Genomic DNA, 26,108 nt, shown 5'->3' with positions numbered 1-26,108 from the left:
ACACTCATATTCACACACTACGGCCATGTAGTGTTGCCAATAAACCTATCCCCAGGTGCATGTCTTTGGAGGTGGGAAGAAGCCAGAGTACCCGGAGGGAACCCACACAGTCACGGGGAGAACATGCAAACTCCACACATAGAGACCCCGAGCCCGGGGATCGAACCCAGGACCTTCGTATTGTGAGGCACATGCAATAACCTCCCAGCACCGTGCTGAAATTGTCAAATGAAGTGAAATTCCAAATTTTGCTCCTGTCTGACATTGACGTACATTTATTTTTATATTGAAACATTTTCTGCTGCATTTAAGTGGCATTGTAATTATGGTGTGTGAAAAGCAATGCCTCAGGCAATGTGTAGAGCTTCACATGAAGAGATGTGTTTAAGTTGTATTAATGCGTGCCTGGAGATGTGGCGTCAAGCAGTGATGATGTGGTGAGGGCAGCAAAAATGACACTGCTGGTCGACATTGATGACAAATTTGTTTCTTACAAGTGTCTGCAAGTCTGAGGGGGGCGGAGAGGAATCTTTTGTTAGCGGAGATTAACTCATGTCTAATGCATCAGCAGCATGTTCCTGAGCCAAAGGCCATTTTAAAAATAGACAATTTCAGAAAATATTTGCTCATTCGTTGGTGGCAGCTTGACAACCTGTTTTTATGTTCCAGCAGCATGACTTGTATGTCACAGCTTGTAGTAACAAGAAGATGCGCATGGCAATGTTTGTGGACGTTGCCCTTTTCCCAGATTCCACACCCACCTCCTCTTCACCAGCTCGCGACATGTTCTGGAGCAGTGCTGCTTTGCACCTGTCAGGCCACATCAGTGACGACAATGTGGCACACACAGTGACACTTGAGAGCGTTCGTCGCCACAATCCCGCAGGGAAGGCAAGATGACAACTCCAGAGTCGAAAACAACAAAGATATTCATCATGCTTCTAACTCAGGCTTTTCTCCCAAGAGTGGCTAAAACATCAAGAGAATAATATTTTGTCCATATGTCTGATTTATTTAGTTTATGATACATAACAGCTTGATGCAAATAAGTTCAACATTTTATGATGAAAAGTTCTCCTTTAAACAGGAAAAAAACCTTGCATGCCTAAAGCACCATCACCTTGCATTGCTTTTGTTTGTTTATACGTTTACATATACTATTATTACAAGCTGTATGTTGTACATGAATGTCATATCAATCAGAGCAGTTCTATGTTTTTCTTTCCACCATGCACACGTTTCATTAGGATTACAGGTGGCACATAATATGTTTAATCTAGTATTCATCTTTTGATGGCTACACATGGCAACCAATTCCGGTTTGGCAAATGTTCAAACAGACAAGAAAATATTCATCTAGAAAACAAATACTGTATGATGTCATTCAATGATGTCGATGATTCAAACGTGGCAAATATAAATCCATAGAGCAGTAATCCCAGGCACATTACAGCTAAGATCTATATTTTTATTTCTATCATTTTGTTCAACTTCACTGATAGTAACGAAATAGACAATTTTAATGAACCGATTTACTTACAGTAGAACTTAAATACTGTACAATAAAGGCAAGGTGATTTGTTAGGATGATAAAAATGCAGTATATTGTGCGCGCAACAAAATACACATAACCTGCTAAAAAAAAAAAAAAAGTTTGTGTTTGATTTGTTCTTTACTTTTAGCTCTGACCTGCAGCTGCATCTTTGGCAAATGTGACATATTGATACCTTCTTTAGTAAGATACTACTACTTTCCAATACTTAACTGTTTTACTACGCCTATTCTATATATGTTGCATTTTGGCGTATATGTTTCACGGGGGTCATACAAAATATGGCTTTCACTACACTTGACCATGTATTTATGCACGTATTGCTATAGTACCAACTGATAGTAATAATAATCAATTGTCAATTGCCTTCTACTGAACCTAACCAGCGTCACTGGATTTCAAAGATTGCTGAAAACGCTGCTATGACGTGTTACCACAGTTACCGCAAACATCAAATAATAAGCATACTGTAATTTGAAGAGAGCAATGATAGACATGTTCTAGCAAAATAAAAGTGAAAAGTTAATCCTAAAGCAACCGCATCTTCACATGTTTATCTATCAAATATAAGGATTTATGGAAAATTTAAATGCAAATTAGTCATTAAATAAAAAGAGTCCAATCATTTCCCTTTTTTTCAAATGCTTACAATTGTACTAGACAGACAAACACAATTGTCTACTGTGAGAGGGATTGAGTCCAATTACAGGATTTCTTCATAGAATAGCAGATATGCCTGAGAGTTAAGAACCCTGGACTCTGGTACCGTCTGGACTGTAGTATCACTGATGTAGAACCACTGGCCCTGGGAGCTGCTGCTAGAATCCTTGGCACCTGAAACACACGTATGCACCGTTAATACAACAAAGTGGTGAGTGGAAAAGGATATGTAAAACAAGCAAAGAGCAAAGAGCTTTAATTTCTTTTAACTGTATTATCATGGGTAAGCATGTTCTCCCCGTGACTGCGTGGGTTCCCTCCCACCTCCAAAGACATGCACCTGGGGATAGGTTGATTGGCAACACTAAATGGTCCCTAGTGTGTGAATGTGAGTGTGAATGTTGTCTGTCTATCTGTGTTGGCCCTGCGATGAGGTGGCGACTTGTCCAGGGTGTACTCCGCCTTCCGCCAGAATGCAGCTGAGATAGGCTCCAGCATCCCCCGCGACCCCGAAAGGGACAAGCGGTATAAAATGGATGGATGGAAGTAATGGTTCCATCTTTTAACTGAGAAGGTTGTTCTTAAAAATGTGGACTACCAGCCTCCCAAGAATGACCATTTAAATCTAATAATGCTACAAGGCATCACAACAGCATCACCACAGAAAATCGATTGGACAGGCTATTTACTATTACTATTTATGAGAAAAAAATACATTTAAATTTCAGCGTCTGTAAAAATATTTTTTTGACATACAGTAAAATCAAAACATAAGCAAAACATGACAAATGTGTCTTTCACTGTAACACATTACTGAATTGAGTATGGCGTCGAAACAGTGCCCAAAACCTGCTCGCGCATCTCAGGGCATTCAATCGATCACAACTGGACTGTTTGGTTGGTCTTCAAGGACGTTTTGCCTCTCATCCAAGTAGGCTTCATCAGTTCGCGCTAATAGACTTAGATTGGTCAGACTAAATCTGACCAATCTAAAATGACAGGAGGAAGTCTTCTAAGACAAACCAAACAGTCCAGTTGCGATCGATTTAATGCCCTGAGATGACAATGACCTGGATGAATGAGAACATTCCGTAAATTTTTACTCATGCGCACATTCTGTTTGCACTCGCGATGTATTTTTCTACACTCGCGGTGTTCCACCCTTTTAGCACATAGGAGCGGGCGTTGAACTCAGAGCCCAGTAACTCTCCTTCTTTTTGATTGGTCACTTTAAACGCCTACTGTCCTCTAGTCATGGCCAATACGAGGGAGACTGTTGTGTGTCCCTTCAAAAGAAGATTCAAGTCTTTGGACAGAACAACCCAATATTAGTGTATTAGTGCAGTGGTTCTCAACCTTTTTTCAGTGATGTACCCCCTGTGAATTTTCTTTTAATTCAAGTACCCCCTAATCAGAGCAAAGCATTTTTGGTTGAAAAAAAAGAGATAAAGAAGTAAAATACAGCTCTATGTCATCAGTTTCTGATGTATTAAATTGTATAACAGTGCAAAATATTGCTCATTTGTAGTGATCTTTCTTGAACTATTTGGAAAAAAAGATAAAAATAACTAAAAACTTGTTGAAAAATAAACAAGTGATTCAATTATAAATAAAGATTTCTACACATAGAAGTAATCATCAACTTAAAGTGCCCTCTTTGGGGATTGTAATAGAGATCCATCTGGATTGATGAATTTAACTCTAAACATTTCTTCAAAAAATAGAAATCTTTAACATCAATATTTATGGAACATGTCCACAAAAAAATCTAGCTGTCAACACTGAATATTGCATTGTAATGAATGGAATAGCCTACTTGATTTGATGTTCACATTATGAACTTACATTCATATTTTGTTGAAGTATTATTCAATAAATATATTTATAAAGGATTTTTTAATTGTTGCTATTTTTAGAATATTTAAAAAAAATCTCACATACCCCTTGGCATACCTTCAAGTACCCCCAAGGGTACGTGTACCCCTATTTGAGAACCACTGTATTAGTGTATTTTCTCATCTAATAAACATTTTTACACAACAACGATGACATTATCATTCATTATGTTAAAAAAAAAAAAATTGCTATTTTTAACAACTTGATATCATCAAAGATAGTGTATTTCGACTAGCAAAATGTTGTTCTGGATATACAGTATGCGCCTCGCAATGTTGCAATATATACACATACTTTATCATAAAAAAAGGTAGATCATTTATCAATGCTTTGATGTCATAGTGTCAGAGTTGCAAATGTGATGCGCTCACAATGTGATAACATTTGTGTGTTATTTTTTTAAGCACTTTCCTTTTTTTAGGGAATAGGTTTTGTCTAAATTTTAGATTCTCTAGACTACTTTTCTTCAAAAGGGACACAGTTCGACGGTAACAGTTCCCTCGGATTAGCTCTAACCAGGAGACAGTAGGTGTTTAAACTGACCAATCATAAAGGAGAGGTTGCAGAGGCTGTGTATTCAATTCCCACCCCAAAGTGCCAAAAGGGTGGAACACTTCGCATGTAGAGAAACAGAAAAACACAGCACAAAATGAGTCCATGCGAGCGTGGTTTCTGCGCGAACATTTTGGCATTGTTCTGAAGCCATAATTGAGGTTATCAATTAGGAAAGGTAATTCAAGTCATAACAATCTAGATGGAACTAAAAAACCCACATTGTACTGTTATCATATTAGCAGCAATGGTAACTGTCTCAGTTTAAGCCACTTCTTTGAGATTTTTTATAGAATATACAGAGTGGTTCTCAAACTTGTTTCACCAAGTACCACCTCAAAAAACCTTTGGCTCTCCAAGTACCACCATAATGAGCAACATTGAAATACAATATCGTAGTAGGCCTACATATTCATTAAGAACAAGTTTTACTTAGCAAGTCTATTGTAACATTACACACCGTTTGAACAGTAACACTGTTTGAATATAGAAAAATAAAACTGTTACACAACAATATTCAATGAAGTGATTATTTGGCGTACCACTAGATAGAGCACTCACTAGTGGTACCTGTACTACAGTTTGAGAATCACTGCTATACAGTGTATTGAATTTAGAGGCACTCTTGTAAAATTAAAACAAAACTTGGATCCATAGAGCACAAAGGCATCTATTTAACATTGTCTTTACAGAAGAGACATCAAAGACAACTTCAAGCATGCTGCCATAGCCGATCAACCGCGCACAAATAAAAAGGTTCAAGTTTGATAAGTGACCGCTGAACCCTGACCTGACAAGTTCCTGTGATGTTGTTCGGTTTTCCTCTGGGGAGCACGGACTTTTACATATGCAGTGTAGTGACCGCCACGCATTGAGCCACTATGTTCCACAATCCCATACAGGCTGTAAAGGACACGTTCATCATGTGCCAAGTTCTGTCATTGAGAAAAAAAAGATCCAAAAGGAAAACTCAATAAACATACAAATGATTAACAAAAAACTGTATTAATGTTCAGTGGAAGATACCTTGCATGATGCTGAACAGAATGGGGCCAAATCCAACACCAAAGGGAAGTCAACATGGCGGTTCACTTTTCGTAGATTCATCCCTGCCTTTGAGACAAAAAAAACACCCACATAAATATTCAACTTTAAAACATTAAACTTGTAATACCTAAATGTGTTAACAAACCTGATGGAAGCGTTTTAGATGCAATGTGATGACAGGAGGAAGTGAGGAAATGAGCATTTGTTTCCTTGCACTGGTGTAGATCTTTTCCACTTTTTTATCTACAACACCAAAGTAATGTGAGACTCTGAGCCTGCATTCAACATGCCTAACTAAAGTGTTTAAAAACAGCCCTATTACAATCCTGTGTAGGTAAACAATCGCACATTTAAAGATTGGGGCTCACCAGTGGACCTGCTCTTTCGCATTAGCTTCTGTCTGTGTTCAGTGCAGCTCTCACAAAGCAACTTGTTGTTGCCCATCAGTAGTTCCACAGAGGTGAACTGGTGAAGGCAGGACTGAACGGAGCACTCCTTGGAGCTGGGAGTGTAACTGTGGGACAGAGCTTGGAATGCCGTCTGGTGGTGCTGATGATGGAAATTATCACGTGATCTATTTTCTGTAGGCTCCTCTGGAGAACATTTCAAAGTGGGTGAGCTGTCCCCTGAACTGAAACCAAGGCTAACTTTGGACAAAGTGTAGAGTAGTGGCTCTACAGCGCCACCTTGCCTGGAAGAGGATGATGATGATGAGGTAAAGGCAGATATTGGGGATGGATTGACATTAGGTGTCAAGTGAGATTGGACATGGCTGGAGAAGGACGTGTGAGGAGTCCACTCCCCCTCTGAAGCCTCACTGTCAGCATCGTTACTGCTGTCCCGAGGACCAGAATCTGTTTCGCTGCCATCTGAAAAGCTTCCACAAGCAGCCATTTTGCAAGCTGAGACACGGCGTTCTGATCCCCCAGTGCTTTCCTCCTCAGGTTGTTCCATACTGCAGCTTGCACCCTTTCCATCAATCGAGCCAGAAGACCTCCTGCCCTGTGTTTTCTAGAAGAAGAATACAAATGTTAGCCATTTTTAGATGGCAAAGATGGCAAATGGAAAACATTTGGGATACCATCATCCCAGTCTTCCACTAAATATATTTTGCATGACTTTTCCAGGACATAAACCAAAACTAGTGACACTTTTCAAATAACAGTTGCCTATTTTCTTTCTAGGCAGTAAGTCCATAATGGGGTTTGAAAAGTTGACAAAGTCCATTAGAAGCACTGAAATGTGGAACTGCTCCCAACAGAAATGCAAATCCGTTTGGCTGGTAGCGTCACATGGGGCGCTGCGCTGGCTAGAAGCAGAGAAGCGCTGTGCCCTAAAGTTGCCCAGGAGATAAGGTGACAACAGACTAAATGCACATAACTTTTAACTTGTTTGCATTCACTTATTTTTAAACTAATTTTACATCTAATTTCACAAACTATAAATAAATAAATGATAAATGGGTTATACTTGTATAGTGCTTTTCTACCTTCAAGGTACTCAAAGCGCTTTGACAGTATTTCCACATTCACCCATTCACACACACATTCACACACTGATGGCGGGAGGAGCTGCCATGCAAGGCGCTAACCAGCAGCCATCAGGAGCAAGGGTGAAGTGTCTTGCCCAAGGACACAACGGACGTGACTAGGATGGTAGAAGGTGGGGATTGAACCCCAGTAACCAGCAACACTCCGATTGCTGACACAGCCACTCTACCAACTTCGCCACGCCGTCCCCGCCAAACCACATATATGTTTTGTTGTACGAACCTTGTGTCAGTATACAAACATTTCACTCACCCATTGTGGGCTTCGCAGCACAGCCATTGTGGGTGTGCTGATCGATCAATGGTGCTCACTGTTTGTCAGCTAAGTGTTGCAGCCATTAGCTAATGTGTTTAAGGGCTATTTGGGCTGATGTTTAAGTGTTTTTCAGACTTTTGGTAAATGTTTCTAGTTTTGTTGGCTCAAAATGAGTCCAAAGAAAGCAATGGACAAGCAATATGTGGTTTAAAACATTTAAAAAGTATCCACAGTGTTCTCCCCAACTTCCCCTCCCTTGTGCGGCACACCAAGAAAATTAACTGACAAGTTAAATTGGATTTTATTTTTTAATTCTAATTATAGTGGCGACCTGGCTGTTACATTAAGAAGTTGTGTGATTTTAAACTGTCAGTTTAGCACCACAGGGCTAAAGACATAGTGTGTGTGCGTGTCGGCAGGGCGGCTACAAATGAGGACATTTCAGCTTCACTTTGATAATAAATTAAACGTTTATTGTCTTATTATGTTTGTTTGATATACAGTACTGTATAGCATTTTATATTGTGTTCAAAGTTTACAAACCTTTACAAAAAATGACCAAGGTTGCAACCCATAATTCATATTTACATCGTTTCTTATGGAGAAAATTGCTTCAATATACAAACTTTTCTATTTACGAACCCTGCTTAAGAAACAAGTAAGTTCTTAAATCTTATATTCATAATAAAAGTATAGGAATGCATAATGCATGGCAACAAGTAACAATGACGTACCTGTCCACTAGGATGCCTTGTTTTCCTGTTGGCCGCATTTGCAGAGGAAATAGCTTGCTCATTATGTGTCGTGTTGGATTCGTGTTCTCGGCTTCCTTTTCCCGGCCTGCCCCGTTCGGATGGTTTTGATATCTAAGGCCAACAAATACAATACATCTCAACATAATAGTTGCCTAATATTTAATTTGTCCGCTATGAATCATCAATCATTTACAGTGATATGCATCATCTTACCCGTTCCTCTATAATAGGTAAAGAAATGTCTATGAAAGCTTCCTTCACAGTTGAGATCTGAAATAAAAAGCAAGGCATTAGAACTAAAGATCATGTTAATTGCAGTGATGACTTATTTTATTAAGTTCTTTCCCAAAATTCTGTTTTTCTTTAACCAGAATGTAATTGAAGTTTTGGAATTGCCGAGTTCGAGCCCGGACCAAATCCATTCGAAAGTCTTTATTTAGGATGTCTTCTAAACTGATGGATGTAATCAACGCAAAAGGTGCTTTATTGCTTTATTCACATACATATAATAGGTAACCAGCTTATTATATTTTCGAAAAATATTTCTTCCCCAGGTTTTGTAAAAGTTATAGTCAAATGCTTTAATGTGCTGTCTTTTTCCCCAGCAGTAAAACCTGGTATTACGGCTGCATGTTTATCTACTATATGCATTATAATATACATGATATGTACACTACCGTTCAAAAGTTTGGGGTCACCCAAACAATTTTGTGGAATAGCCTTCATTTCTAAGAACAAGAATAGACTGTCGAGTTTCAGATGAAAGTTATCTTTTTCTGGCCATTTTGAGCGTTTAATTGACCCCACAAATGTGATGCTCCAGAAACTCAATTTGCTCAAAGGAAGGTCAGTTTTGTAGCTTCTGTAACGAGCTAAACTGTTTTCAGATGTGTGAACATGATTGCACAAGGGTTTTCTAATAATCAATTAGCCTTCTGAGCCAATGAGCAAACACATTGTACCATTAGAACACTGGAGTGATAGTTGCTGGAAATGGGCCTCTATACACCTATGTAGATATTGCACCAAAAACCAGACATTTGCAGCTAGAATAGTCGTTTACCACATTAGCAATGTATAGAGTGTATTTCTTTAAAGTTAAGACTAGTTTAAAGTTATCTTCATTGAAAAGTACAGTGCTTTTCCTTAAAAAATAAGGACCTTTCAATGTGACCCAAACTTTTGAACGGTAGTGTATGTAGTGTAGAATGCAATAACTCTGGATTGTCAAATTCTTCTCTCCATCCAAACACACTTACATGTTCACACTCTTCACACATAATTGTGTTGGTTAGCTCTCCAACAAATATGCGATCAACGAAGTTCATCTTTACACCTTCCTTCCCATACGCTGATAGGGAAGACAGCTTTCGATTAGTTACAAGCATTATTTTACATCAGTTGTAATTCAATATTTTATATATTTCATCATCATCATTTCTTTTTATTCCTTTATCATGAAAATGCATATATACAAGCCATATACAGTTGACACTTTCGTTGTTTTTTTGTTTCTTATACATTTCCATGATCATGTTATAAGATCTAATAGTAGTCCCTACTAAAATGCAGAACAACACAACCACAGCTACAAATCTTCCTAAGGATTCACATGCTTATTAATCTAGTCTTAATTGTATTTCCTTGAACTGCCACAAGATGGAACTATGGCTCTTAGCCACCCGATTAGTGCAGCATAACAAACCTTTGACTTGACGCCTGGTTTCTTCATCTGCTGTCTTCTCTGTGGGATTGTTAAAAGCTCTGAGAATTCCAGCCTTCACTCTCTGGAAAGGAAATACATTAATTGTGACTTTGAATGGGTTTCCTGGGAGAAATTAAAATCAGTATATTACACTATAATTTCCATGTTAGATTCCTATTGCTTTTAAAAAAATATATATCAGGAGCGGGTACTTTTTTTACAACGAGCGCCACGTATTGAAAAATAACAGGTTGGATGGGCTACTTTGATATTATTCACCCATTTTAAGGATGCTATAACCAAATTCAAGAAATTATATTATGCAGTTCAATTTATTTAAATAATAAATACCTTACATCATTTGTGTTGTGTGTCACACGGCATATTATTATCATCAACATTTTAACTTTTTCCCAAAACATCATGTCTTTTTCCCCCACCTTTTTTTCCAGGTATTTTATTTACAAAAAACACACATAATGTTAATCTAATAAAAGAAAAGAAAGCAATCCCAACTCCAACACAATCCCAGTTTTACAATACTAGAAATTTACTGAAGGCATACAAACACGATACGGAAAAAAAAATAAAAAAATTATTAAGTATCAGTAACAGTATAAATAACAATAATGACATCAATAATAGTGAATAAAAAGTATTGAAAAACAACTAACTAAATTAATTACAATAACAGAAACATGTATCAATACTATTATTAGTAATCATTTCCATCACCATCACAACCAATAATAATGAAAAAACAATGCATCTCATAAGCTTGACAACAACACTGTAACCATTATACATCACAATAAATAAAGACTACTATTTTAAGTTTATTTAATAGTTAAAATAAATGTATAACTTTTTTTTTAAGTGGCCCTAATATTGTGTTTTTAATATTATGCCAGAGGCCAATAAAAACTAAGCTTTGTCCTGCAAATGGCCTCCGGGCACAACTTTGGACACCCCTGTCTTACATTCTCTTAATTACGTCCATTAGTAAAATATTAGCATTCTTACAATAGTTCACTTTGACAGTTACATTTATTATAAGCATCATTAGTGTAAAATAATTATTGCCCTTGTCTGAAGTTGTTGACTCGGGGCTCTCGTCACTAACTGGGCATGTTTCTGTGTGCGCGCGTGTGTGTAAGAAAGACTGAGTGTGTGTGTGTGTGTGTGTGTGTGTGTGTGTGTGTGTGTGTGTGAAGTTTTTTTAGAGGGCCCTCTGATTAAAGGTGACATGGTCAGTGAGTTGTTGATGAGAGAGCTGTGAAGAGGCACAACCACATTAAAGCACCAATCAATACATAATTGGCCATGGTCTATGCCTGCGTTTGAGACCAGTCGCCCCCCATTGTCCCGGGACCCACGCACTGGACTGGGTATTTAGGTCAAAAAGCCTCGTTAATCCCAGTCCAGCCAGTCTCAGCGCACCCACAGTGGCTGCGGTCACATCAGTGAGCACACTGAGACCAGGCTGCAGCTCTCCTAATTAATTACTGGTCACCCCCACCTATCCTCTCCAATGTAACAGCATGCACAATCTCACCCTGGATGGGTAGGGACAAGGGGTGGGGGGGATGGAAAGGTTAACTGGTGCAAAGGCGGAAAGAAAATGAAGATGGGGCGAAGAAGGACAGTCTATGCCCTGAGAGAGTAATAGCAACCATCGCAGTTAATTGCTGATAATTGACTGGGGCCAAATTAGCATATTTAAATCTCTGATACTAATGGCCAATGAACACAAACACTTAGGGCCTCTAAAAGGACGGTCACACCCTTCTCGGTCTCATGCACAGCTAGCTCACCACAAGCTTGTGAATGGACACTGTACTCCACTGTAAGAGTAGAATACTGCAAATGCTATGTGTGCACAATACAACCAAATTTAGGACTGTTTAACATCTGATCTGTTGAGCAAATCGTTTTACTTTATCATGTGTTAGAATTGTTGGTTTTCGTCTAAAATGGTATAAAAGAGTAGATAATATGGCGTTCTACAAGCCTGATTGAATAAATGTGTTTGATTGAATGAATAAAGAAGCTGTATCTCATTCTATATGCTTCCCTTTATTACAGTGGAAATTGGCTGAGTGTGCGTGTGAGAGGGGGTGATGGGCGACCCTTAAGCACAATGGGGCGACGTGGAGTTCATTCAGCAGCTGCGGGTTTCCCAAGATCACACAATGACGCTGGTTATGCCACTTGCAAGTCCACTAAGTGGCACAACTGTCAGTGTTCACAAGTTTGAATGGGAGACGGGGAGCCTAGACGGTGGAGCCCGAGGCTGACCACTAAACACACCCGCTAACTTCTCTTGCTAGGTTTACGCAGCCACTGGTGGGGCAACTGGGAACATGTCAGCCTTCAAAAAGCGAGCTGTGGGTCTGCTAATTGCAATTGGGGGGGTGGCAGCGCCATGAGAGTGCAAAATGCATGGCATCATTAATTGTCTAAAAAAGATAAGCCTCCCAAACATACAAACTCTTCGTCCAACATACTAATATAAAATTGTAAAAAATTGACAATGTAGCATTCCGCTCGTCTTTCATTCAAAATGATAAATAACATTAGATTGTACCTCTGATTATTTCAGTGGTTCTCAACTATTTTCTGTCATATCCCCCAATTGTTTTATTTTTATTTTTTTTATCTGTATGTTTCAAGATAGTTTTTTTACTACCACTAAATATGCAATTATGCTATTACTTATCACGCCCCCCTTCCCTGGACACCTCACAGCGCCCCAAGCTACTGTATTAAAAGAGGCTGTTTGGAACTTGCTCACATTTACATTTTCCTAAAGGGCGGCCCACGAAGTCAATATTTATTTATCGGTATCTGTTAAGCTATACACTATTACATCTCATCCTCCGAAAGGGTAAAAAAAAAAAACATGTTCGATATTTGTGTTAATAATTGAAGTTTATAGAGAAATCTGAGCAAAAAACACCATATCAAAACAAAACAAAAAAAAGACTCCATATAGGGTTTTGTCCCGTTTGTGACGCATTGGACATAAACCTAGGCTGCAGAGAAGGCAGGCAGTGTGTAAGCAGAAGGTCTCTTTATTAGGTCTCTTTATTGAAAAAAGTACCAATGATTGTCACACACACACTCGGTGTGGTGAAAGTACATGTCAAACTACTTCCTTAACATAAATGACCGCTATAACCACAACACCAGGGGGAGCGCCACTAACCACGTTAAACCCAGATTCCGATCTAACAAAGGTCTTAACTCATTCTCTTTCTATGCCACATCAATATGGAATGCACTCCCAACAGGTGTAAAAGAAAGGGCATCTCTATCCTCCTTCAAAACCGCACTAAAAGAACACCTCCAGGCAACTTCAAGCCTAAACTTCCACATCCCACCTCCCCGGATTGTAAATAATCAAATGTAGATACTTATTCTTATGCTTTCTGATCTCTCTATGTTCTCTACTTGCTGTACATATCCTACCAAGACAGTCCTACACTGTTCCAATGTCCATGTCTCTGATGATGCAATTGTTGATGACTGAAGTGTTGATATTAACCAAACCTACCCCCCCCCCTCCACATCCCACACCCCGGATTGTAAATAATGTAAATAATTCAATGTACATACTCTGATGATTATCTTGTGTGATGACTGTATTATGATGATAGTATATATCTGTATCATGAATATATTAAAGTGGACCCAGACTTAAACAAGTTGAAAAACGTATTCGGGTGTTACCATTTAGTGGTCAATTGTACGGAATATGTACTGCACAGTGCAATCTACTAATAAAAGTTTCAATCAATCAAATTAACCTCTGCATTTGACCCATCCCCTTGTTCACCCCCTGGGAGGTGAGGGGAGCAGTGAGCAGCAGCGGTGGCCGCGCCCGGGAATCATTTAAGTGATTTATCTCCCAATTTCAATCCTTGATGCTGAGTGTATTAGCTACCAAACAGAGTACTAAAAAAAAACAAAGCACACCGGCGTGTGCCAAGCAGTCAACCATAAGTGAAACTGCAAAAGATAGTGTCAATTTCCTTGTAAAAAATAAAGGATTGTTGTATCTTAAGCAGTAGACAAAAGGTAAATTACACAACTTAAGTGTGCACTCAACAATGTACTAGCACTGTCGGCTAATATACCCCCTCTAATCCGTGATTGTCCACAAGTGAATCTTCTAATTACAAACCAGAGACAGGCGTGTTAATCAACGCTCCAGACAGAGCAAGCACACAGGAAGTGTAAAAAAAACGGAGAATGGAGCACTGACACAGAAACAAACACAAAACACAGGGAAAAATATATGACCTGGCTTTGAAGATATTTGAAATCGAATGTCCCCAAGAGATGAGTCTTTTTCAAGTGAACGATGAGAACCGATTCACAGTTGTAGTTCATTCGTTTGAGAGTCGTTTTTCACACTGCCCTCTCAGAATCAGAATCAAAAGCAGCTTTATTGGGTTTATTTATTGAAGGAGTAATGACATCACTGAGTTAGAGTCATCCACATACAGGACTGTCTCAGAAAAGTAGAATATTGTGATAAAGTCCTTTATTTTCTGTAATGCAACTAAAAACATGGAAATGTCATACATTCTGGATTCATAACACATCAACTGAAATATTGCAAGCCTTTTATTATTTTAATATGGCTGATTATGGCATACGTCTTAAGAAAACTCAAAAATCCCATCTCAAAAAATTAGAATATTTCCTCAGACCAAGTAAAAAATAAAGATTTATAACAGCAAAAAAAATCAAAAATTTGAAAATGTCAATTAATGCACTCAGTACTTGGTTGGGAATCCTTTAGCACGGATTACTGCACCAATGCCGCGTGGCATGGAGGCAATCAGCCTGTGGCATTGCTGAGGTGTTATGGATGCCCAGGATGCTTCAATAGCGGCCTTTAGCTCATTTTCACTATTGGGTCTGGTGTCTTTCAGCTTCTTCTTCACAATACCCCACAAATTCTCTATGGGGTTCAGGTCAGGGGAGTTGGCAGGCCAATCGAGGACAGTAATGCCATGGTCAGTACACCAGTTACTGGTGGTTTTGGCACTGCTGGATCATGCTGGAAAATGAAATCATCATCTCAATAGAGCTTTTCAACAGATGGAAGCATGGAGTGCTCTAAAATCTCTTGGTACACAGCTGCATTGACTCTGGACTTGATGAAACAAAGTGGACCAACACCAGCAGCTGACATGGCTACCCAAACCATTGCTGACTGTGGGAACTTCACACTGGATTTCAAGCAACTTGGATTTTTCTCCTCTCCAGCCTTCCTCCAGACTCTAGCGCCTTGACTTCCAAATGAAATACAAAACTTGCTTTCTTCTGAAAACAAGAGTCTGGACCACTCTGCAACTGTCCAGTGCTTTTTTTCCATAGCCCAAGTCAGACACTTCTTCCATTGTCTTGAGTTCAGGAGTGGCTTGACCATGGGAATACGGCTACATGCTTCCATCTGTTGAAAAGCTCTATGGAGATGATGATTTCATTTTCCAGCATGATCCAGCAGTGCCAAAACCACCAGTAACTGGTGTACTGACCATGGCATTACTGTCCTCGATTGGCCTGCCAACTCCCCTGACCTGAACCCCATAGAGAATTTGTGGGGTATTGTGAAGAAGAAGCCGAAAGACACCAGACCCAATACTGCTATTCTAATTTTTTGAGATGGGATTTTTGAGTTTTCTTAACCTATATGCCAAAATCAGCAATATTCAAATAATAAAAGGCTTGCAATATTTCAGTTGATGTGTAATGAATCCAGAATGTATGACATTTTCATGTTTTTAGTTGCATTACAGAAAATAAAGGACTTTATCACAATATTCTAATTTTCTGAGACAGTCCTGTATGTATGTCTCTCACCCTTAATATACTGAAGTCTTTTAGCCTATGTATTTAGGCTCAATCCGAATACTTCCCTTTCCCCCTTTCTTTTGCACGTTCACACACACACCGGCTCCCAGAAAACATTTTTATTAACCAATGTGGCCCCCTAGTCAAAATAATTGTCCAGGTCTGGTGTAATGTATACATTTTGATGTATTGACCAAACCTTCAGTTATTACTGTAAAGAGTGATTTCCTTAATGAAAACAAGTTCATTAAAAATAAATAATTTATGAACATTTTGGCGCTAATATTTAGGATGAGTGTAACTGTATTACTGATGCTTTATTTTGTGTAGAAAAATGTTTTTCTAAAAACCAGCATCCTCTGCAGTGGACATGTGGGTTTTGCTTAACCGGGCTATTTTCTTCAGAGATTTGTAACTCCAACAAAAGAAATAGACCAAAAACAAATATCCACTGCAGAGCATGTTGGTTCTCAGGAGGATATCTGAGGTTCTTTTTCATCAAAGAAATGAAAACATATCACTCACTTTCGTTTCCTCTACTCGTATGGAGTCCAGTAAAGAGTGTAAAAGCTCCTGGCTGTCCTGTTGTTGATAGCCTTTAAAACGTGGAGCCCTCAAAGGAAAAAAAGGAAAACATTATTAAAATATTTATGCAAGATTAAAAGGGCATAATCAAACAATGTTCACTTTTGCAATTCTTTTAAATGTAGTAATGTTTTGCAACAGACAAAGTACATTTCTCAAATGTTGAAAACATTCTGATGCTTCTAAAGTGAATCAATTTGTCCTTGTTTGTAGCTGTATGGTAACGACTGAACGACTAAAATATCACATGAACCAAATATGTACTCATCAGGTTATTGCATCTAATCATATCTGTTTGTGTATGTGTCAGTAGACCAAATAACATATCAAGAGACATTATACAGAGCAGACCAAAAGCTTTCCAAATTTTCATATGATGCAGATTCAGTAGAAAAACAGTATTTTGAAACATGTTTATTACACATGGCCTTCATAGGCACATTATTTAAAATCCATTGGGAGAAAGTAAACAGGTCCATCAATCCATCCATTTTCTACCAAATATCCCTCTCAGGGTCATGGGGGGGTGGGGGTGGAGCCTATCCGATCTGCACTCGGGCGGAAGGCAGGGTACACCCTGGACAAATTGCCACCTCATCCCAGGGCCAACACAGATAGACAAACAACCATTCACACTCATATTCACACAAGAGGGTCAATTTAGTGTTGTTAATCAGCCTATCCAGAGGCGCATGCTTTTAGAGGTGTGAGGAAGCCGGAATAACTAGAGACAGCCCACGCAGTCACGGGAAGAACATACAAACTCCACACAGAAAGACCCCGAGCCCGGGAATCGAAGCCAGGACTTTCTCGCTGTGACATTAGAGATCTTCAGTATTTACTTAAAACAACAAAAATAAAACAGTTTAAAACAGTCTTGAACATGGTGTCCACATAATTACTGCAGGGGTCCGTAAAATTGTTGGTAGATTTTTGTGCAGTTTTTCCACATGTCTTTAGATTAGGATTGTCAAACAATTAAAATATCTAATTGCAATTTGTTCATAGTTAACTCAAAATAAATCACAATTTATTGCAGATATATATAATTTTTCATCATTAATAAGTGTACCCTAGACAGATCATTTTTGAGGTTTATATTGCCATGACTGAACAATTAGTTGCTTTAATTAAATGTTTTTTAAACAATATGCTTTTTAAACAGCTCAACCCAAAACTGACAAAAACACGCTTTTAATAACAATAAAAAAAAATACCTGCATTGCATTTTGTAGGAATACAGAATTTGTACCTCTGCTGTAGAAGCACTTGCATTCAGAGGAGAAGAGCTACACCATGTTTCAATACCAGTTTCACACATTATTAACACAAAATGTGGATTGTTACGATCATGTTAGGTAATGTAATCAGTGATATTTCTACCTGAATAAATGCTTATGATATTCTGTATCTTACATATTATACAAGTTAATGGTATTCATATCTCTGCATGACAATGTTTAAACCTTCTTTATTTATTAATAAAATGTAATAGTCAGCCTGATGAACATTCTGTAATTGCGGACTATTAATCAGAACAGGTTATAAAAGAATATATACTTTATTTAAATTTGCCATGAAACATTTATTTAGGGAGAAATATAACATATAACATTACAAAACACGGATGTGACGCATAGCGCTATTATTGTGAAGCCAGAAGTGTGGGATTAGTATTAGAAGTGTCATGACAAGTTTTGACGAAAGTCTCAGATAAAAGTGACTCTAAACTTCCTCTCTACCTTCTTTTTTTCTATTGAGCTTTTATTTTATTTTACCAAAACAGTTTGAGTAACAATCTACATTATATGTTATATACAGTATGTATGTATATATTTATATACAGTATGTGTATATGTATATATATGTATATATATATATATATAAATATTATTATTATTATTGGTATTATATATATGTTATTAATGCACTCAACTGTAATGTAAACATAGACATGAAGCTCCTCCTCTCTACAAGCAAAGGCGCCAGCAGGCATTCGCTACAATGATGTTGTCTCACGGCAATTGAAGATAAAATAGTACTGAGATTTTTGTTATGTACCCTTTTTTTTTTTTTATACATTTCTGCTCACTATTTTCCAGCATGTAGCTCAACAGTAACTGGATGTAATGCCTTTACATTTCCCCGTAAAGGAACGAAGGACGCAAGTGCGTTAATTGTGCGTTAAAAAAATGATCGCCGTGAAAGGAACTTATAGTTAACCCGTTATTATTGCGTTAACTTTGACACCCCTACTTTAAACACACATGAAGATTGAGCCAACATACTGTCATGTAGCTGAATGTGAATAAATAATAACATATAACATGAAAAAATAATATTAACGTACTTATGTTAGCATTTAAGATAGCGAGCAATTAACGCTCTAGTTGTCAGCTCGCGGTTTCAGATCTCGTTGCCAGCTAGCGATTGGCACGTTAGTTGCCAGCTAGCGATTAGCCCGCTAGTTTTGACAGCCAGCGATTAACGCGCTAGTTGCCAGCTAGCGATCAGCGCGCTACTTGTCAGCTCGCGATTAGTGCTATTTGTCGGCTAGCTATTGGCACGCTAGTTAACAGCTAGCAATTAGCGCACTAGTTGTCAGCCAATGATTAGCACACTTGTTGCCAGTTGGAGATTAGAGCGCTAGTGGCCAGCTAGCTATTAGTGGCAGAATATTGTTATTATTTGAATATCTTTAGTACTGCACAATAACAAAGTACCTTTAAGACCAGTTAATTGTAAAATACAATCACGTTTTTTTTCCAAGATATATAAGTAAGGGGTCTCTGCTTCTTCTCTCCATCAGTTTGGGGGTCTTTGGCTTGGAAAACGTTGAAAACCACTGGTTTAGAGCCTCCAGCCATTCTCCATACAGTTTATTAGGATTGCGGGTAAGCTGGAGTCTATCTCAGCTGACTTCAGGCTGAAAGTACAGTACACCCTAGACTGGATGCCAGCCAATCACAGGGCATATATAGACAAACAACCATTCACAGGCATATTCATACCGATGTACAATTTAGAGTCTTCAATTAACCTAACATGCATATTTTTGGAATGTGGGAGGAAGCCAGAGTACAGAGGGAATAAAACCTACGCACACACATGTACAACATGCAAATTCCACACAGAGAGATCCAAACAAAAAATTAAACCCCAAACTCCTGACAGTGCGACCTACTGTATGTGCTAACCACAAGGCTACCATGCAGCCTTAGAGCAAGGTTCTTAAATATTAAATTCTGTTTTGACCCAAGATCTAAAATGCGCTTTGAACTTTGGCCCCGTGTGATTGAGTGTAACACCAAAACAAAAAACATTTAACAGATCAACGAAACTGGGATTCAAATGTAAATATTTTACTGGAATTTTTTTAAAAGGTTTTGTGCATTTTACAAAATAATCTAATATACTAAGAGGAGTCAAATAGTTTTGAATACAAATCCAGGAAAACATTTTACAGACAAATAATTGGCTAGTAGTAGCAGGCATCCAAAAGCTTTATCTTGTGCGCTTGCAGGGTTTTTTAAAAATTTTTTTTAGTTGGAACACTTTCCAAGCAAAGCATTACCACCAATGTGTTGAGAGGAGAGTCTCTCCTTGGTACCGTCCCCTGGCTGTCAACAATGAACAGATGTGTGGGCAGATGTTAAGGCCAGATGGGCAGCAAAGGATAGAGTCACTTGAACCTGTTGGGCCAGGGCAGCCACATAACCAAAGGACAGGTTGGTCTTACAGCATTACAAAAACTAGGAAGCAAGACAGGAGTCTATAACGACTCAGCAAGTCCAGGAGACCAACAATCAAAATATTGATAATTGCTTTTTAGGCAGAGAGTTGGGACAAATAGACAATAACTTTTTTTGGACATGTACACACTTAGTTGGTAAAAGAATAGATGTCCATGCCCGGAAGAAAGATGGCCAACAACCTGTCCTTAATGCAGGTCACAGACGGGAAAGTACAAGGGCGGGGGGGTCTAGTGCTACCTTACTGTAAGTCAACCTCCCCCATCCTTAAATACTGACACAATATGCGTGCATTCGAAAGGCAAAGGTGGGTGGGTGGAGGGGTAAGAATGGTGGAGGGCACATATGTCATTTATTCGCAAGACCTAAAAATGAACAGCATGCAACGGAATGTCCACCTTTTCTTTCACTAACATGTCTGTTAACCTCCTCAAGGAGACCAGAGAGAATGAAAACTATAAGTCACAGGGAGGTAGAAGGTTAACACATAAAAATAAACATGTAAAAATTGGAAAGCTTGGTAAGAGTTAGTGGGAAAGAAGAGGTCTGTAAGCTCATCCCAGTGGAGGGAAGCAGAAGGGCCCTGTAGCGGTGCTCTCAATCTGGCCAATGCAAACAGCTGCGGTGCTAACACAATTAATAGCCGGATGAGTTAGTACCAGACACAAGGCCACACAAGCTCATCCCCCAAACACACACGTATAAGTAGCACAATGCACTTCGAAAGAAATAAAAAAATAAATGACTACTGCACTTACTCACATGAAGACAAACACTTTTATAGAATAATCACCCAACTGTGCCAAAAAAAATAATAATTATATACATATTTTATATGCATTAGTCGTTAACAGACTTTTGTTGGGTGTGTGTTAAAGTTTTATTTGAGCAGTTTTCTCATCACCAAACCTAACTTGCTTTAGATCTTCAGAGTTTGTAGCGGCCAGAATTATTCAATAAGTCAGCTGACCTTGTTGTCATTTAACAATGGTTGTGAACATTTCAGCTTTAATAATACAAAATTGTGTAAAAAAAAAGACATTCTTTATATCAGGGGTGCCCAAATTTTTTCAGCAGGCGAGCTAGTTATCAAATGACCAAGTCGATGTGATTTACCTCAGTTTGGACACACCTTCTCATTCAATGTGTTTTCTTTATTTCCATGGCCATTTACATTGTAGATTGTCACAGAAGGCATCAAAACTATGAATGAACACATGTGGAGTTATGTACTTAACAAAAAAGGTGAAATAATTGAAAACATGTTTTATATTCTAGTTTCTTCAAAATAGCCACCCTTTGCTCTGATTACGGCTTTGCACACTCTTGGCATTCTCTTGATGAGCTTCAAGAGGTAGTCACCTGAAATGGTTTTCACTTCACAGGTGTGCCTTATCAGGGTTGATTAGTGGAATTTCTTGCTTTATCAATGGGGTGGGACCATCAGTTGTGTAGTGAATGAGAAGGTGTGTCCAAACTTTTGGCCTGTACTCTATGTATATATAGAATATATAATACATGTTTTGTTTTTGTAAATGTCAAAGGTGTTTAATAAAAATCCTAGGACGTTTAACGCATATAGATTATTTTCTTTCTTGAAGACAATAATATAAGTTTGTGTAATACCTTATTCTGATGACGTGCATTGATTGCAGTCATACAGGTTTCACAGTAGTTGGTGATAAGTTCCACAACTCTTAAATTTACATTGTGGAAGGAAAAACAGGTCCTCCTCTCTTTCCAATACCACATTAAAGTGGTTGGTTTTGAGCTTCTTATTTGTCCAGCATCCATATTAGTTGTATTGAACTTTATAAAAATACATTGGCGTTATCTCCGTAGCTCGCGAGCTGGTTTGCACGACTTTTCTGAGACCCTTATTCTGTTAGCAAAGGCAGGATGTAGCAGCACTTTTATTGTGAAGACAGGAATTGTGCAGTTGGTCTGTACACTGTTGACTGCCGATACATAAAGAGTTTGTTAAAATAAAAAGTGCTTCTCGCATTCCTGCTGGTTGTTTTTTTTCTTCATTCTGAGCTCACAGCAGCCAGCGTCATATTATAAGCTCCTATAAATACCGTAATTGAACAGGTCCTGTGTAATAACATTTGGTTGGAACTACTTTCAATAATTGTTCGGAAGACCTCTTAAAATGGTTTTGGGTGGATGGTGAAGTGTCGCACCTTACAAAAAGAAGGGAAATGTTTGAAGTTTGCAAATATTTCTATTAAGATGCAATCCGCTCATTTGTATTTGCAGGTTTTCCTGTTTTACACCTAGAAACACTTCTGTATTCCAATGAATTTGTAGTCCAAATTTAATAGACGAGAATGTTAGCCTCTGCCCATGTCTTAGAAAAGCACACAAGCACAATATTTGTACTTTTTTTTTTTGTGAAAGCAACAGTAAATATCGCCTTCTTTAAAAAAAAAAAATCTTGCTCTTGTGCAGACAAACACATGAGGCTCGCCTTATTGTGTTTGTACCGTACGTGTGTGTATGTGTGACAGCAATAGATGGAGTTCATTGTTATTCTTGGCTGTTTCCAACTGAAATGCAAGGCTTCTCGTGGAGGATGGTGAATAATATTTGAAAGATGTGGGTATGTTGACATTTCCGCGAAGTAAACATAAAAAATAAGCTATCTCTCAATTTTTTTCTCCCAATACAACAAAGTGTAAAGTGGGTCATCACTGTCCGAGAAAGAAGCAGGTAAACATGAATGTCTCATCGTGACCTTTTTGTCAAGGCTGTTTATTAGACATGTCACTTCCACTGCAACTATAATTACAAGTATTAATATTTTCAACAAGAATTTAGTATGATTCAATCAAAAGAATAAAAGTACTTTTTCTAAGTGCATTGGATGAAGACAAATATTAGAATTTTAAAATGTTTTTTTACCTCTTTTTGACAACGTTTACAATATACAGTACTACCTCAACTTATGAGCTCAATTGGTTCAATGAACAATACCCATTGAACTTCATTTAATTTAATTGGTGCTGGGCCACTCCATTACATACCACAATTGTAACATGTAACATGCTTTTTAAAAATAAAAAATAACTTTTAGATAAGACATTGTTTGAAAAAGAATACATTACAATGTACGACTGACAAATACAGTTGTTTTATGAGGTACTGTAATGTAATAATAACAGGGTTTCCCCTACGTGTAACTGATCTTGGCGGTCAGCCGCGGCAAAATAAAAGCTGTCACATCTTAAAAATGAGGGGCTATTTTAACGTGAAAACAAATTTAAGTAGTATAATGTTTGCATGGATATATATATAGCCTATCATTTGCGCACTATTGACTAGTGATGCACCAAAAATTTGCTGCCAAAAAAATACTTTGATCACTGAAACAGCAATGCCAAAGCCGGATGTTGTGATGACGTAAGCAATACGCATGGGTTTGTTTGCCGCGTTGTGGACGTAATTTAATATAATTGAGATACTGTATACCCCGCGGACAGCGATCTACGAAATGTGCAATCTGCAAATATTAAAAGGATGGTGGCACTCCTTAAAGGAGAGAAAGTTCAGTTGGAGCAGCAGCGTGAAGCAAGTGTGACATCATTGAGAGTCGCTGTAGCTCTCACTGTTCCTCGCGGACATCAAGCAACATAAGTAAAGAGGCAAAGTTATGTCGATCTCAAGCTATAAACTAACACTATTTAGTAAGACGGGATGTTTTGGGCAGATTTTATTGAGTTCACTGTGGCGTTTGCTATGCCAACAAGCTGCTGGAAGGCTCATAACTTAAATTTTGCTCGAAACTTAAAGTATAACAATTAGCTGAGAGACAGTATCTCAAAATAGTCGTAAGTTGGGGTACTTGCAAGGTGAGGAACCGCTGCACATGGTTTGGATAGATGATTAATTAATAAAGAAAATAACCAAAGGTGGTATATCTCAACAAAAAGAAAAAGGAACACTTGTTCTTTTGACCTCTAATTCGACAAAATGTTACCAGATTTTATGTCCAACAAATTGGAAATATAATATGATATATATATATATATATATATATATATATATATATATACATATATATACCGTAATTTCCGGACTATAAGCCGCTACTTTTTCCCCTCGTTCTGGTCCCTGCGGCTTATACAACGGTGCGGCTTATTTACGGCCTGTTCTTCTCCGACACAGACGAAGAGGATTTCGGTGGTTTTAGTACGCAGGAGGAAGACGATGACACAATGATTAAAGACTGACTTTTTATATACCGGTAGGATGGTTATTTTGATAACGTACAGGCGAGCACTTTGTATTACTTTGCACCGTTGTATTATTTGTACTCTGCACAAATGCTGTTCGCCATGTCAAAGATGTGAAAGTTTGATTGAATGATTGAAAGATTTATTGTTAATAAATGGGACGCTTTGCGTTCCCAAACAGTCATCTCTGTCCCGACAATCCCCTCCGTGGTAGCAGGAACCCCTATATACTACGGTAATTACACATCAAAACCCTGCGGCTTATAGTCGGGTGCGGCTTATATATGGAGCAATCTGTATTTTCCCCTAAATTTAGCTGGTGCGGCTTATAGTCAGGTGCGGCTTATAGTCCAGAAATTACGGTATATAATACTCTTTTTGTTATTGAAATTGTGTGGTTATCATATCAAAATCTAAAGAGAACTTTTAGGAATTAAGAACGCTTATGAATTGGCCAAAGTGTTTGTCTTACTTTTGTCATTTCTTAACATTTCTCAAAAGTTACCATGACATGGTGTTAGTTAAATAAAAAGTGACAAGTGGAAAAAGCCAAATCTATAAAGTGTTGTGGAGTTAAAGAATACAATGTTTGACTGTTTAAAGAGTGTATTGTACTTACTAGTAGGGCTGGGCCGATAAAACTGTCAATACATATCGCGATAGAGACAAAATCGATATCAATAACAAATGGAGGACCGTAGTCCTTTCCACCCTCGTCCGTTCCTTATTCAGATATACAGAAACAACAGCTATAAACTAAAGTGCAGGACTGTATAAATAAATAACAAAATCTAACAAATGTGATACTTTAAATGATTATTAACTGCATAAAATAAATTCATTTTCATACTTAAATAAGAATAACAGACCAAATTAAATGTTGCACAGACCACTTAACTTCCTGGCACTAAACCTGAAAATAATTGTTCGTCTAAGTTTCTCTAACACTATTTTGTTACATTTTATTACGCATTTATTACATAGTACTAATTTTTGCACTTTAATTTAAAGAGATTATTGTTAAATTTTGTAATGTGATTTTAGAATTTTGTTTACATTGATTGAGTGGTTTCCATGGTTGTGTTGATATTTCCTATCTTTTCTGCCTTGAAATCTGAGGAGATTATAATGGAAGTAGGGTTACATTTAAAACAAAAATGTTAACATTTTTATACTTTTCTCCTGGTCCATATTTTCCATAGGTCATAAAAAATTACAGATATCGACCAATATAAAAATTTTATATTGTGATAGTTTTCAGCCATATCGCCTAGCCTGATTTACTATTTCATAAAACTCAAGTTTAGCATTATCCTGATCACAGATTATGCCGGTAATGAGGTAGTCAATTGGCTGAAGCACACATATGCGCATACTTTAGTAAGAGCATCAACACAAAGATGGGTACTATGGGGTACAAGTGGAAAAGAAGCACGATGTGGTCACAATATAAAATCCACAAATAGTATACTACAAGTTTATATACGTTGATCATAAGACTAACAGGCACCAAGTACTTAACATGATATATCTCATTTCAAATGCATGCGCGTGGAATAGATTAGCTCAACGAAATATTAGTTCCATGTGATTGCATACAGGTGGTTGCAGTGCTTGCTGTTTGAGTGCACATTGACTGCATGAGTGCTGTTGGCTGAAACGGTACCAGGTGAGATTGAAGCACAAACACACACAT

At 38.0% G+C, this 26,108-nt stretch overlaps 1 protein-coding gene across 1 annotated transcript in view; it reads right to left on the bottom strand.

Annotated features, from left to right (window-relative positions):
* Positions 1–988: 988 nt before the first annotated feature.
* usp45 (ubiquitin specific peptidase 45) overlaps positions 989–26,108 on the bottom strand; it is a 56,359-nt gene continuing 31,239 nt past the window's right edge. The window contains exons 9-18 of the mRNA XM_062063620.1: positions 16,366–16,453; positions 9,973–10,054; positions 9,527–9,618; positions 8,481–8,537; positions 8,247–8,378; positions 6,076–6,718; positions 5,853–5,950; positions 5,687–5,773; positions 5,451–5,595; positions 989–2,386 (exon numbers count right to left, since the gene is read on the bottom strand). Of these exons, the coding sequence (XP_061919604.1) occupies positions 2,256–2,386; positions 5,451–5,595; positions 5,687–5,773; positions 5,853–5,950; positions 6,076–6,718; positions 8,247–8,378; positions 8,481–8,537; positions 9,527–9,618; positions 9,973–10,054; positions 16,366–16,453 (1,555 nt within the window). The 3' untranslated portion in view covers positions 989–2,255. The remainder of the gene's footprint in view (positions 2,387–5,450; positions 5,596–5,686; positions 5,774–5,852; positions 5,951–6,075; positions 6,719–8,246; positions 8,379–8,480; positions 8,538–9,526; positions 9,619–9,972; positions 10,055–16,365; positions 16,454–26,108) is intronic.

This window comes from Entelurus aequoreus, linkage group LG11 (assembly GCF_033978785.1).
Source record: "Entelurus aequoreus isolate RoL-2023_Sb linkage group LG11, RoL_Eaeq_v1.1, whole genome shotgun sequence".
Lineage (NCBI taxonomy): Eukaryota > Metazoa > Chordata > Actinopteri > Syngnathiformes > Syngnathidae > Entelurus > Entelurus aequoreus.
This window is presented reverse-complemented; position numbering and strand designations above follow the sequence as displayed.